The 14,674-nt window shown below is 42.4% G+C and overlaps 1 protein-coding gene across 3 annotated transcripts in view; it reads right to left on the reverse strand.

Moving 5' to 3' along the window:
• MYH9 (myosin heavy chain 9) overlaps positions 1-14,674 on the reverse strand; it is a gene marked incomplete at its 3' end in the record, with an annotated part of 68,700 nt that overhangs the window by 3,396 nt on the left and 50,630 nt on the right. For all 3 annotated transcript variants that reach the window (XM_084502271.1, XM_084502272.1, XM_084502273.1), the window contains exons 19-37: positions 14,273-14,433; positions 13,423-13,531; positions 12,315-12,446; positions 11,443-11,649; positions 10,800-10,937; positions 10,290-10,413; positions 9,310-9,481; positions 8,524-8,736; positions 7,926-8,070; positions 7,163-7,369; positions 6,192-6,296; positions 4,784-4,936; positions 4,161-4,409; positions 3,543-3,755; positions 2,653-2,865; positions 2,168-2,329; positions 1,345-1,473; positions 904-992; positions 577-700 (exon numbers count right to left, since the gene is read on the reverse strand). In XM_084502271.1, the coding sequence (XP_084358397.1) occupies positions 577-700; positions 904-992; positions 1,345-1,473; positions 2,168-2,329; positions 2,653-2,865; positions 3,543-3,755; positions 4,161-4,409; positions 4,784-4,936; positions 6,192-6,296; positions 7,163-7,369; positions 7,926-8,070; positions 8,524-8,736; positions 9,310-9,481; positions 10,290-10,413; positions 10,800-10,937; positions 11,443-11,649; positions 12,315-12,446; positions 13,423-13,531; positions 14,273-14,433 (3,045 nt within the window). The remainder of the gene's footprint in view (positions 1-576; positions 701-903; positions 993-1,344; positions 1,474-2,167; positions 2,330-2,652; positions 2,866-3,542; positions 3,756-4,160; positions 4,410-4,783; positions 4,937-6,191; positions 6,297-7,162; positions 7,370-7,925; positions 8,071-8,523; positions 8,737-9,309; positions 9,482-10,289; positions 10,414-10,799; positions 10,938-11,442; positions 11,650-12,314; positions 12,447-13,422; positions 13,532-14,272; positions 14,434-14,674) is intronic.

Below are 14,674 nucleotides of genomic sequence, written 5' to 3' on the forward strand. Positions count from 1 at the left end.
CTGGCTGATAGTCAGTCAAGGAGAGGACTGTGCTCTCTGGTGCAAAGAAGCCATTTGGAAAACCATCTGCCTAGCTCCCTGGCTTTAGAGAGCTAACAAAACAACACGCCTGACCCTCAAAAGTCGGACAGATAAAATAGAGCAGAGAACGGGAAGATTAAGATCACGGTTTCTATAGCAGCCTAACAAATTCCATATGGTTAGTCCGTTTGAAAAAGCCCAGAACTGGCAGAAAAGTCACTTTCCAAACACATTGTGGCACTCTTCAGCACGCCAAGTTGGGAAAGCATGCTACAGATCATATTTCTCATAATTCCTTTTTAAAAAAAAGAAAGGGAGGGGTGGTGACTGGGAATTCCTGATCAACTCTGCAGCTGGTTCCAGCTACCGAAATCATTTAATACTCCACGATCAAAATCAGTGAGTTAACATTATTCTGACTGCCCACCGGATTTTCTCTGTTGTGGTATTTGAGTGTTTCACCTTGCTCATGCCTGTGGACATTTTTCAGAGCACATTTTGGCAATTTACACAGATTAGTGAGCCTCTGCTCACACAGCCAGCCTGAACAGGTACCTGAAGGTTTGCCTTCTTGAGCCGGTCATTGATTATCTCGGTGTTGCCCTGTTCCTCTTCCAGCTCCTCCTCCAGCTGTGCTATCCGGGCCTCCAGGCGTCTCTTTTCCTCCATGGCCAGTGCTCTGTAAGACACACAAACATAAAAGTGATGTTGGCAGCACTGATGCCTTGGGGGAAAACCTGCCGCTTTTAATTTTAGAAAACGAAGTCTGCCTTTCAAAAGCACGGAGGATCCAGCACATGCTTCGGTCTGCAGAAAAATAACAGCCTGCAAAGTATTTTCTCAAACCAGCTCCTCCACCCTTGAGCAGGGAACATTACTCACCCTTTACCACTGCTGTTGGCAATCTCATCAGCCAGCTCATCCCTTTCTTGCTGGGCCTGGCGCTTGGCACGCTCGGCAGCTGCAAGTTCCTGGAATGAAAACGAGACGGTCAGTGATGCAACGGGAAGCCACCAACTAATGCAGCCTAGGAAAAAGTAGTTACTGGTAATGGGTGGTACAGTCTCTAGCTAGACCCAGACTTAATTAGAAGACAGTTTCCCTTCCACCCCGCAACTTCCTTTGTTTTGCACCACTCCTGTTGCCGCTGTCAAGAAAGGGCCAAATTCTGCAATTGGAAGGGGACCCTGTACTTGAGCAGAGCAAAAAATAACACAAGAGAAAGGAAAAGAAAGGAAATAACCACTCGAGCTTAGTCTGCCACGCTTAGTTCTGGGCCAAAGAAAATGAACAAACCCTTCAGCTGCATGCATATTCCATTACCTCCTGCAATTGGATCATCTCTGCCTCCATGCTCTTCAACTTCTTCTCGTTTTCTTTGGCCTGTGCCAAGATCTCTTCTCTGGAGGTGCGCGTGTCCTCCAGTTCCCGCATGTAATCCTTCATTTGTGCCTAAAAAGGGAGAAACAAAAAAGGATGGATTTCCAAGCCTGTGCATGAGCAAATTCAATTTATCTTACAGGAAACATGGGCAGGAAAAGTAGAAACAGGGGCTTCATTAGTCTTCAGCTACCTAAAAGGCTGCTGTAAAAAGAAAAAGAATCATCCATTTTTCATTTGATAAGAAATGAGGAGAAGCAATAATGGAAGCAAACAGGGCCACTTAAATTGTAAGGGGAAAAAAAGCCTTGTTAGATTGGGGGTGGTGATGGTACAGGAAGCTTTCTAGTGAAGCAGCAGAATGGATAGCCTAAGGGAGGATTTGGCATTTTTCCCAAGAACAGATCAGACAAATGCCTACGGGAATTAGAAAGGTATAACAGGACTGCCTTGGGGCAGAAGGCCTACATCATCACATCATCTTTTTGAGTCCCTCTAGCTTTGCGACTCCATAATCCTTTCCAGAAACACTGATATGAGGCAAGCACTAGAGTGGACTTTCCCTACAGCTTGTCTCCTATGGAGTTAAAAAGGCAGACGAGGGTTAGAAGGATATTTGAAATGCCAATAAATCTTTCCTGGTAAATTGCTACAAGGTTGCTGCTCTTGTGACACTGATGCATGGCTCTCATGAGGTGAAATCTTGTATCCCATTTCCCTGGGTAAAGGTTTTAAACGGATTGCTAAAACAACTGCAGCTCCTCACCTGCAGTTTGCGGAGCTGCTTGATGGCTTCCTCACGGTTCTTGTTAGCAGTGTCTATGTGGCTTTCCAAATCCTTCAGGTCCAGCTCCAGTTTCTTCCTGGCAGCCATAGCAATGGAACGCTGTTTTCGCTCATCTTCTAATTCCACCTCCATCTCCCGCACCTGTACAGAGAAATTCAGGCATTCAGCTCCTCAATTTTCCAAAAGCCATTCTTCACATCCCCCTTTCAAACTGTACCCAAGTGCAAGCACGTGACTTGTTTTCATTCCTCCTGGCAGGGGGATGGGGCTAACATTCCTCACAAATAAAGCAACGTGGATCCCTTAGGTAGACAAAGGCTGTTTGAACAATCATGCACACAAGGAAAAGCCTCTCTCAGCTTTGCAGAGCTGCCTGGAGAATCACCAAACTTAACAATGATCTGTGGACACCAGACACAAGTGCCTTTGCAGAACACTTTCGGGATTTACAAAGCAGTTCTTACTTGTCTAATCAGCTGTTTCCTCTTCTCTTCGTTCTGTTCATCACGGCCCTGGAGGTCCCGATCAAACTGAGCCTTCATGGCCTGTTGGTTCACTTCTAGCCGCAGCTTGGCATCCTCTGTGGCCTGCAGCTCATCCTCCAGCTCTTCCAGCTGTGTCTTCATCTCCTCCACCTGCTGCTCCAGGGCTCGCTTGGCCTTCTCCAGCTCATGGACCTACAGCACAGCACCACACATGAGGTTTCCTCAAAAAGTACAATTTCACCTATACTAAGAGCAAAAAGTCTGACAACAGCCACTCACAACAGGATACAAGGACACTCTCTGTTCCCCTTATAACACAAGGATATCCCTCAGTGCCAGTTGCCCACATAGCCAAAAGCTTCCAATGTAAATCATGATTATCTCTTAGTCATATATGCTTGGTGGTAGGGAGAAGGAGAAAAGTATTTGTTAGCTCAATCCTGACCAACTTACCTGAGGTGGACACCTCTGGTTCTGACAGAATTCAATAAAGTACTTTGTAGCCTCTGATTTTTCTAATTTGCTTCCTTCTTATCACCACCTTCCCTGTCTTGAAATATTTGGGTTACTATGTCCCATTGCCTAGATACTCTCTGCATTTTTCACTCCAATCTCACATCATACTTTCTCTGTCACAACAATACTAGTCTCTGTTTACCACTACCTCGTTCGGGTCATTTCCAGGCTCTCCCAATCCATCTTTCCTGCTTACTAACATAATGCAAATATAACATTCACAAACTCACTATGCGCTCAGTTTTCTCTACTACATTAATCTGTGTTCACACTAGCGTAACTTTTTGCAGTATTAAACTGACAGGATCACCCGCGTGCCATTTCCTGCCCAGACATTTTAACTTCGTACTTACGCTTTTCCCAACATCATCCTTGGAACTCATCAGGTCTTCCATCTCTGTGCGGAACTGCTTATTGACTCGTTCCAGCTCAGCTTTCTGCTCTATGGCTTCTTCAAGGGCCCTGGCCAGGGAGAGGGCCTTAGTCTCCTTCTCACGGGCTTCAGCCTCAGCACGGTCTCTTTCTTCTGCATATTTGGCAGAGATGTTCTTCTCCTCTGCCAGGAGCTAAAAGAGAACAGCATTGGGATTTTGAGAATTTACTCGTAATTTTTAAGAGGGTAAACACGCATCTTTTCTCTTTGTGCTTTCTAAGTAGCATTCTGCCATGGACAGAAGGAATCAAGAAAACACAGCTTTAGTGAATGAAGTATGCCACCTCACCTTAATAAATAACTATGCTGATCCCAAGTGAACAACCTTCTGATTCCCTAGGCCTCCAACCTACTGTTTCCATCTATGCCTCAAAAATGAGTACTATACCTCTATGAAAAAATATATTTCTCCACTCAATATGCTATGCTCGGTTCAGAAAGAAATATGCATTTTCCAAGCAGCACTGCTTAGATATTCTTAGAGGTCAACCTGGCAAGTCAGATGTACCGACTTAATGGCCCGGGACAGAAGTCATACCTGATCAAACTTCTTCTGCTTCTTCTCTAGGTTGGAAACTGTCTGTCGCTGATGATCCAGATCCACAGTGATGTCATCCAGCTCTTGCTGCAGGCGAGTCTTTGTTTTTTCCAGCTTGTCATATGCAGCTATCTTCTCCTCATAACGCTGGTTTAAGCCCTCCAAGTCCTTTTGCAGCTTCTTCCTGGCTTCTTCTGCTGACTCAAGGCAGCCCAGACCATCATCCATCTTCTTCTTTGCATCTATTGCCTGAAGGACAGCAAAGATTGCAAGTGAAGCCTCAACACAGATAACACTATATGTGGCTTACTGACACCAGAGGAGTTGAGGAAATAAGTTTGCTCACTTCTGAAGGAATTATCTGTATCCAATAATACTATATCAATAAGTTCCAAAGGAATTCATAAGTAGAAATCTACAAGCAGTTCATATGATCATTATCAGAGACCTCAATTTCCCCTCACTCAAGTCAGCAGGAAATCCCTAGCCCATGAAAGGTTCTGTTACTAGATGTCAATTCTGCATTTAGATTTTACTTCCTTCAAGTGCAAGTTGAAGGAAGTAAATGCACTTACATTTCCTCTCCTCTCAAAAGGGTTTGGTTTATGCGACGCAGACTGTACCTGTTGCTGAAGAATAGAGATTTGTTTCTCCAGGTTTCTCTTTGCCTCCTCTTCTTCTTCCAGTTGCTCTCTCAAAGCATTCTTCTCATCCTCTGTTTGCTTCAGTCTGGTGCTGAAGCTCAGTTTTAGGCGAGTCTCCTCCTGCAGCAGCTCCTACAAAGGAAACACCACAGTGGAACTCAGCACCTCTCCTTGGATTTAAAGGCTCACTATCCTTACCTGCTCTGTGCAGGTACTTTTGAAGTTGAGTTTAAGTATGCAGTTTATTTCACAAATAAGACAACTGAGGACGGAATTTAAATAACTGTCTTCCAGTGAGTCAGTATAAAAACAATATCAAGAAGGATCCTATCCTCTCAGACACTCTCATGATTTAAGTATACTTTGCCATACAAGAACTGTCTCCTGCTTTCCTCCACAGCCAACTGCAGTCCCTTCTGGACTCCTCCAAGAAGCACGTAAAGCATTAAAAAGCTTTCCCAACAACAGCGTGACTGTGCTCTCCTATGTGACTCCCTCATACTCAAATATCAAAGAAACAGAGAACAGGCTAAAGTGATTTAGGATGGTTAAAAACAACTTTGCTCTTAGCAGAATTCAAAGACAGTGGCCATTTACCAATTTAGGGCACCAGCAACATTTGTTAACTTTTACTGCCAGTACTTGAGCTGAGTGACCTGTAGAGACCAATCTTCAAACCAGTCTATAATAAACTATTTCTCTGAGCCTGTTTTTCAAAAAGAATCCTGAGTAGACAGAACATCAATGGCCATTCAAGGTTACTTAGTATCTACAGTTTGGCACACTCTTCCTTTCCTTCACAACCTTTTGCTTGGTACTTCATGCTTTGCTAAAAGACTTGTATTCTAGTAACCGCAAGCTATTTTTTAATTTTATCCTGATGTATAAGATTCTGTATTATTTTTCCTAGAAAAAATACTAAAATATTTGAATCTATCACTTTCCCATTATCCATCGGGGAATAAAGTATTCTATTTAACTTTACAGTTAACTTTAAATTTACTGCAAATCACATGCAGAAAACCACAACCCTGTCAAACTTCATGAAGGTCTAAGACAAGAATTTAGCATTGCAGTTCAGTTCTAGCAACAAAGAACTCTCAAGCAGAAAGGTGAAGGAGGAATCCTGAGGAATCTTAATCCTAAGATATGGAACGCTGCATGCATTCCACATACTAAGGAAGCAGAAGGAAGATAAAGAGCTTGTGTCTGTAGAAAAGCTCTCAATACCATGCAATACAGCCCCTTAGCAAAAAAAACTGACCCAATCCTTTGAAGTGCCCTATATCTAGTATTTCACGGTGTCCAGGGTGCTTTCTCACTTTATGCATTCGTAGCAGACAGTGGATGCAACGCATACAGATGCCTTGGCTTCCCAAGCTCTCACCTGTGTATCCTGAAGCTGTGATTCCAGGGCAGAGAAGTCCTTTGCTAATTTGATTGACTTGCTGTCAGACTGGTTCAAAAGGCCTGTGACATTGTCCAGTTCCACCTGAAGGAGAGATCAGAGAATCAGCTTAGTGCACCATCAAGAGCAAAGCCAGGTATGGCTACGAGACCTGAAAGTGAAAACTGAGGCACTTTTCAACGGTAAGGGATGTGTATCATCTCTCAGGAGAATGAATGTGTCATTTCCCAAGTCCCAGGGATGAAATATGAAGAGTCCACATGAGACTTTTAAGTGGGATCACCTCTGGTGAAACAGCCTTCTGTCTTTAAACTGCTTTATGTGATTTGCTTCAGGACTGCATGTAGATATTCCAAATTACATTTTCACACTCTGGATGAGTGCGCATGCACCAGCAATGCTAAATGTCTAATGACAGCCTTCAAAAAGAAAGCAGAAGACAATGCTTGATGTGAATCAGAGGGGTTTGTTGTTTCTCTTTGGGAGTGTATGAGAAAACCCTGAATTTCAACGTCGCCCTTCAGCCCCTCATCACCATCAACCACATAATAAAGCATCAAGATGGGTTCTTCCAAATTAGTAACATAACACCAGACTGTTGGTGTCACAGGAGGTTCACAAGCAGCTGAACGGTTACACTACTGCTGCACACTGAAGGGGAGCAGACATGCTGATACTCCAAGGCTTAAAAAACTCAAATGGCAGCTGGTTACTGCATCTTTTCAGGGCAGCTCGTAAGTGACATCAATCATGATGGCCTGCCCTGGCAATGAGTTAAGGAGTTTGCTCAGTCCTTGGGAAGCAAACTGTGGATGTGCTTTTTTTTGAACTTCATCCCCTGGAGGAACAAGAGATTTTTGTACTATCCACAGGGAGGTACCACCCTACAACCTTCTTTTCTCTCTAGCCCTGGACTGCAACAGCAGCTAAGGAAAACCCATGCCACTCACCTGCAACTTGTTAACCTTGTCAGCCAGTTCTGCCTTCACTCTTTCACCTTCTGTAAATTTCACCTGCAGCTCCTGGAGCTGAGCATCTACTTTTTTCCGCTTGTGCTCAGCATCCCCTTTGCCCTGCAGAAGCACTTTCACCTCATTGGACAGCTCAGCCCTTTCGCTTTCCAGAGCTTGTTTTGCTTTTTCAAGATTTGCTTTCACCTGGAGGGAAGGAAAAATAAAACATAGCAAAACACTTCAGACTGATGATACAGCAGGATGCTTCCATTGAGTTTTTTTTTCCCCTCCACGATATTCCAACAAGCAAGTTAATATTATGTGTTTAACAGCTAGCCCGAGACTGCTTACTCAGAAAAAAACAGTTTGAACACCTTGTCACTGATAAGCAGGAAACAATTTAACAGTAGTGCAGACAACAATAAAGGAGATAGTCTTGTACCATCAGATTTCCAAATTAAAGGTTGCACAGCTCAACAAGTGCTAGCAGTGAAAAGAACTAGACAACTCATTGGCTGATTGGTATAACATGTCTGATGAAAAAAATTAACAACTGCAACCATTTAAAACAACTGCATATTTGCTTCGTAGTGCAAAATGATCTACCAACGTAAGAAAAGCACGTGCATCAGAAACCTAATATCACGAACACTTAATGTTCTTCTGCAGCATTAAGATGTTGTTACAGAGCAGCTATCACTTTAATCACTTCAGAGAGGTTGAATGATTTATTTGGTCTTGAGCTTCCTGTTCCACTTACCCGCTTGGTTTGTTCTAACTGTTCTGCCAGCTCTTCAATGGCTTGTGAATGTTTCTGTCTCATCTCTTGGATTTGAGCCTCATGAGTCTTCGCCTCATCCTCAAGGGTCTTCTTCAGAACCGTTACTTCTTGTTCTCTCTTTGACCTGCAAAATTCAGAGTCTTTATTTAGATGCCAAGGAGAGAATCAAACCAATGTTCATATCCACAAACAGTATCTCTAATACAGGAAAACACTATGGTGTCATTAATCCTAGAAGCTATAAAGACACTTTTCCAAATTAGAACTTAGCTTTGTAAACCTTTAAATACAATCTCACAACATGATTTTCAGCCTAAGATGTAATGGTGTGAAAGCATGAATGTTTCAGGCTACCACTACCACTAGGGATAGGGATCACATTAAGTTTCTTGCATCATATCAGAGAATGCAGTCTCGTACTACAGCTTGCACACCATCTCCTTCTGTAGTCACTGAGGCTGCTAACCAGCCTGCTCTGATAAAGACTTGCTTTGGTGAGAGACTGAATGCATGAACTTTCATTAAAAAAGTCAAACCCAAAACTAGACAAGACAGCACAGCCACGTGTTAGAGTTACCTGAGTTCCTGCTGAGCAGCTGTAGAATCCAAGGTGTCTTCTAGCTCAGTTTTCAATGCCTCCAGCTCCTCTCCCAGATCCCGCTTCTGTTTTTCAGCTTTATTCCTGAATGCTCTCTCTGACTCCAGGTCTTCCTGTAGCTCAGTGATCTGGGATTCGAGTTCCCTGATCTTTTTCAGGGCCATGTTCTTCTGAGCTGCCTCTTCTTCCACCCTGTGTTCAACATAGGGTTCTGGTCAGAGCCAGATTTAAACCATACATAAATGAAAACCACCTGTCCTACCAAGAACAATCAAGAAAAAAGCTGGCATTGGTCAGCTCTACGTGATTACATTCAAACTTTGACGCATACATCATCTACAAATTCTAGCTTCTAACTCCCAATACTTGAGAGAGCACAATTACTTACCTTAAAGAAGGGGACAGAGAAAGACTGACAACAGAAGAAAGCAGAAGAGAAAGCACCATTTACATTGGAAATTGGACACTTCACTGAACAGATGAATATAGCAACTACTACAGAGAGATAACTTCTTGCCACTACTTTTTAACCTGCTCTGAAGTCCTACTGCTCCAGTGAAACACGCACAGTGCACACTGCATTCATAGACTAGCTCTGTATAGGCAGTGTGGCAGCGAACAGCAACCAAACAACTCCTATGCCAAGGACACAGATCTTAATCTGCAGACTAAAATACACAGATTTCACTTACTCCCAGATCCAGAGTGGCACAAGACAAGAAGAAATACTTCCTAATCTGACAGTCCCACAGGTCAGGTTCTCACCTAGCTAAGGCTGCCTGCAGCTCCTCTTCTTTCTTGGCCAGCTGCATTTTGAGTTCTGCAATCTGAGCCTGCAGCTCAGCAATCTGGTCATGGAGGTCAGTGGAGTCTCCTTCAAGCTTTCGACGAGTCTTTTCCAGTTCTTGCCTCTGCTTTTCTTCACGTCGCAGGCGTTCTGATGGGGATGAAGACACAGTAAGTTGCACAGACGACCCACAGTCATTCAAGGAATATAGTACAAGGCAGAGAAAATAAAGCTATTTAAGCAAATATATTTTCTAGTAATACAACCATAAAAACCAACTGCAGTGCATTATTCTGTTAGGATCTATACATGCAGATGGCTCCCATATCATATCTTGTAATTAAAACATACCTGCACAATGTTCCTCTCCCTCATCTTACGTTCAAACTTCCTTCCCCGCTTCATTGTAATAAACAGCTAGCACAAAGCCAGTCTCTCCCAACACCCACAGCACACAGGCACTCAATAAGTGATGCTGAACACGCGGTCCACTCTCCCCTACTGCAACTGAATCGGCTGTCTCCTGCTGTGTTAACCTAACCAAAAAGTGCCTCTACCTTGCACTCCGAAGAACTCACACAAACAGAGTATCAAAACCCACACTAACCCTGACAGATTGATGCTGCTGGAAGTAGAAAGGTAGAGACACTTGCACAGCAGGAGAAGAAAGAGAACCAGCCTCTCTTCTCCATTGGCCTGCTGCTTTGGTGAGGATTTTTATTTAGACCAAGGGCTCAGCTGACAAGGCACATAACCTTCAGCCAGCCACTGAACAGCTCTATCAAACTGATCAATAGCACGCACACTATAGACTAGTTTTTAACCCCTCTAAAACTGTAGTGAGACTAAAGCTCTAGAAATGAAACTGGAATTCCACAGATTTTTAACAAGAAACCATCTAAAACTGAACAAGCAAGTTCTCTGCAGGATACGTCTTATTAAATAAAAAAAATACTACCTTCCAGGTCTGTGATCATGGCCTCATGTTTGTTCTTGAGTTTGGCTAAGCTCTTAGATTTCTCCTCTTCCTCTGTTAGGTTTGTTGTAAATTCAGACATTCTGTCTTCCAACAGTTTCTTTTCCTGCAGAATTGAGAAGCCAGTGTCAAGGCAGTTGCTGGAATTACAGGAGGCTTTCCAGAGTTGACCGTGCTTAAAGATGTCAGTGTCATTAGTGCCTACTCCTACTACAGGGAAACTTGGAAGGAAATAAATTCTTTAAGGATTACAGATGTGATGTACAGATTTGGATCTGACAGCCCTTTCAAAGCTTAAAGGGAAGTCTGTTTATGAAATAATTGAATAGTGTTTGGCATAATGCAAGAGAAAAATATTTCCTCACTTTTGTTCACTAGACTGAATTCATTCTGAAGTTTCCCATAAAAAGGGGAAGGTCAGCCTTTGGTGGGTAGCTCCAGGAGAGCCATCAAAACATCTTTAGCCTGCATAGGAAGCAGTAGGAGTCTTACCTTGGCCAATTTGAGATTCTGATCTTCCAGAACTATCATATGTTCTTCCAGTTTCTTCAATTTGGCCTCTGTGGTCACTTTTTCTAGCTGCAACTTCTGCCTTGTGCTTTCCTCTTCTTCAAGCTGCTCCTCTAGTTCCTTCACAACACCCACAGAAAAGCAAGGAATTTGTCAGTGCTGCTCACTGGGCAATAAAACCAGCACAGGGACGATACTAGAACTTTGAGTGTTTCTTTACCCTTCCCTTCAAGGTAATATTAATGCTTTCCAGAAGTGACTTCTATCATGACTTGATGCAACATACGGTATTCTAGTACACAAATTTTATAACAGAATAAACAGTACTATTTTTCAAAGAATAAAGCTACTGTTCTCAAAACACCTGGTTCAAAGATTTGTCCAGTTATTTGACAAGTAGCAATAACCTTCATCTTCAAGAATGGAAGAGCACATTCCAGCTGCCTGTCTGAATGCCCCAGGCACAGCAACAGAATTGCTCTGCCCTGTTATTTCCACGGATAAAATTTTCTATGCTACTATTGTCGTTCTCTCTCTCCTGATTTCCTCCAAATGAAGACAAAATAACCACTCTAACCCTTATTATCCTCTTTCCTGACAAGAGATGGCATTTCTAGTGTATTACCTGAATGTTCTGCTGCATTTTCTTCTTTTCAGCCTGCAGATGTTGACACCGTTCTTCCTCTTCCTCTACCCTTGCTTCCAGGTCATGACATATCTCTTCTAGTTCTTGTTTCTTGGCTGTCAGGCGGGCTCTTATCTCCTCAGCTTCAGCACAGAGTTCAGTTTCTGCTTGCAACTGTTCTTGCAGTTGCATCTTCTCTGCCATAAGCTACATTAGACACAAGCCAGAAATGACCATAAGACAAACTCCAACTTACCAAAGCACTAAGCAATCTGTATTAATTGAAGTTATGTGGTCCTGTGTTCTGCAGCTGTATCTTAATGATAACTGGCAGCTGTCTTCTGCTGCCATTCTAAGGTTAAATGTCAAAATACAGTTTTAAAGTGTCTGGTCCTGTTCACAAACCATGCACAGCAGCCACATATTATTATATTAGCCTTAACAAACTTCTAGAGACCGTGTCCATTTGAAATAAGGAGATTTAGTTTTTCCCTGCAAAAATAACAAAAGTATTATCCCTACAGAAAAAAAAATAAATCCTGCTGCCACCTTCTGGGTTCCAAACAAAAAGGATTCCATTAACAATGAGGTTTAATTCAACCAGCCTGCCATAATACTCAGCCAAAGGAGATTTTTCTTCACATAACGGCTGTAGCAGAACAATAGTTATTCATTGTACAAAACGAGATGCCAGAGGAACAGAGCTGGAGAGAAGGGCAAGGGACACTGAACAAGATGGCAGCTGAGTCACATATTTCAACAAGCAGGAATCCTGCAGCTTGATCATCAGACCAGTAAAGCAAAGAAGGAGGTCTTAAAGCAGTTGACCCGGTGGAGGGAATGAGGCTTACACATGACATTTGCAAACTCACCTGGGCCTGGAAGGTCTCCATCTCACTCAGTCTGTTTTCTGCAGCTAGCTGCTTCTCCTTAACCTTTATTAGTTCTTCTTCCTTGGCCATCATCTCTTCTTCCTGCCTGCTTACTTGCAAAAGGGGCTTCACCTGAAAGGGAAACCAAGGGGATGAGATGTGTTTCGTGAACACAGAGAACATGAAGACGTGCTCTTGTACTTGATGAGCATCCTATTAAACAACATTTTTGTTATGTGTCGTATCTGAAGGACTGACCAATTGTTTTGTCATGAACAATGGAAGACGCACAGAGGACTAGATACCATCTGTTTTGCCAGGAACACCCCCTCCTCCTGCCCAAACTTTCCTCCAGGATGGGGTGCATCAGGAAAGGGATGGGTAAATTCCATGACCCCAAGGACTAAGTAATAACAGCAAGAACTGAATCAAGTTGCCGTTCAGGAGAGCAATCCACAGCTCACACGTAGGTCAATATAAACAATATACAAACACCACCCATCTCTGTGCTCCCCCATCAAAAAACATTAGAAGTCATTTCGTAGGAAGAAGCAATCTCTGCTCTCAACTCTGATTTAGCTGCAAAGTCTCCATATTTAAAGAGCAAGAAATCCCATAAATCTAAATTAAATTAAAAGACGGTCTCTTCATGCGTTCATTGTCTTTATAAAGATAAAATACATACAAGTCTAACAGCAAGATCAAATCTTAGCACTTTCATTTTGCTTTTACAACTCTAGAGAAAGAGATTGCATACCACTCCCCTCTAACAATTTTTGGCTAGTCAATTTATTAGCCATGGAGTAAGTAACTCATTGAAGTTCTGCACCACCAAAGCAAGCAATCCTCTTCTAGGCATAAAATATCAGAAGATGACTTCTGCTTTTCCACAACATTACTTGTACATAGCCTTGCACTTGGTTTATGCAAGCATACTGCATAGATATAAAATTCTTTATGATATTCTCCACCTAAATGAATCAAGGTGTAGTTGCAAGCCAGACCAATTGTAATGGAAGTGGTTTTTTTTGCTCTGGTTCAACTTGAGAAGCTTAAGTCACAACCATAACCTCTTGCCAAAATTACAAAGGAAAAAAAAATACATTACCTTGGTGAACAACCTCCACCATTGCCAGTTCCGCAGTTTCAAGTAGGCAGCACAGTTCCTCTGAAGCACTTTCATGGCTGTCAATTGCTGCTGGCGCTTGGCAAAGGCTCTGCAAGAAAAGTGGAGGTCAGACCACAAAGGAACCTACAGTGGCATGCAATTCTCTCAACCAAGACCTCTCACTGATACCTCTAGATTATATTTTTAGATTTTCTCTCCTAAAAAAGCAAAACAAAATTTGCAGTGAGCTTCCCCTAGCTTTTTAAGTCTTCTTCTGCTTGGGTAAGACTGATCATCTTTTCTTTTATTCAATTTTCTCTTTATTTAATAAAGTTTTTCCCCAGTGCCTTCTAATCTTAATAGCCTCATTATTTTCACTTCACAGAAGGAGAACTGAAACAGAGGTGTGTTTTCATGACAGGTATTACTCTTGCTTTTCAAACTGCACCATTTGCAGACCTATCTAACAGTTTAAGAGAAATCCCTGTACCTACTGGATCTGTACGGTGCTAAGACCTTTTCATTGGCACATCTGCAGCTTGCAGCTCTTCCACTAAAAACTACGCCTGCTGTATAGTGTTCCTACAGAGGGGAACAGACTTTATCACTCTATGTAAGACAGCAGCACATACAGTTTCTTGGAGGTGCTAGAAGTCAGCATTACAGAGATTGGAAAACTGTGAACCAACTATCAGCTGCTACATAAAATAAATAAATATATAAATAAATAAATAACGTCCCTTCTGACAAAAAATAATTTGTAGTCTGTTTGCTTGTTTTTGAAGAGAAACCTGTACCTGAATAGGACAAGCACACGTTTACAATGTACTTTATAAAATATGGTCCTTACTTCCTAGCCAGATAGCCTCTGCAACATGCTTGGAAACCAATAATAACATCTGTGATCTTCAGGTCTCTCTCTTCTTCAAGATGAGCAAGGACTCCAGCTCTGAAAAACACTTTGCTCTGTCCAATTCGGTAAAGGTTGGAATCCAGCTCTAATGCTTTGATCTAAAATGAGAAAAAGAGAAGAATATATCTATTGCACAGACTTCATGTAAAACATCATAGAATATATGCCTCTCTCCACTGTAAGATGCCCCTTCTTCCCTACAATAAGCCACTCTGGCCAGCTAAAGCTGCTAGCTCCTCAAAGGCCCTGTTCCAATTACAGGATTTGGAGCTCAGCCAAGCACAGCATGAAAGAGAGGCAACAAAAGACAGAAAGTACGATAGAAGGCATTGTTTAATA

Source organism: Aythya ferina (genome assembly GCF_964211825.1).
Source record: "Aythya ferina genome assembly, chromosome: 1".
Taxonomy (NCBI): Eukaryota; Metazoa; Chordata; class Aves; order Anseriformes; family Anatidae; genus Aythya; species Aythya ferina.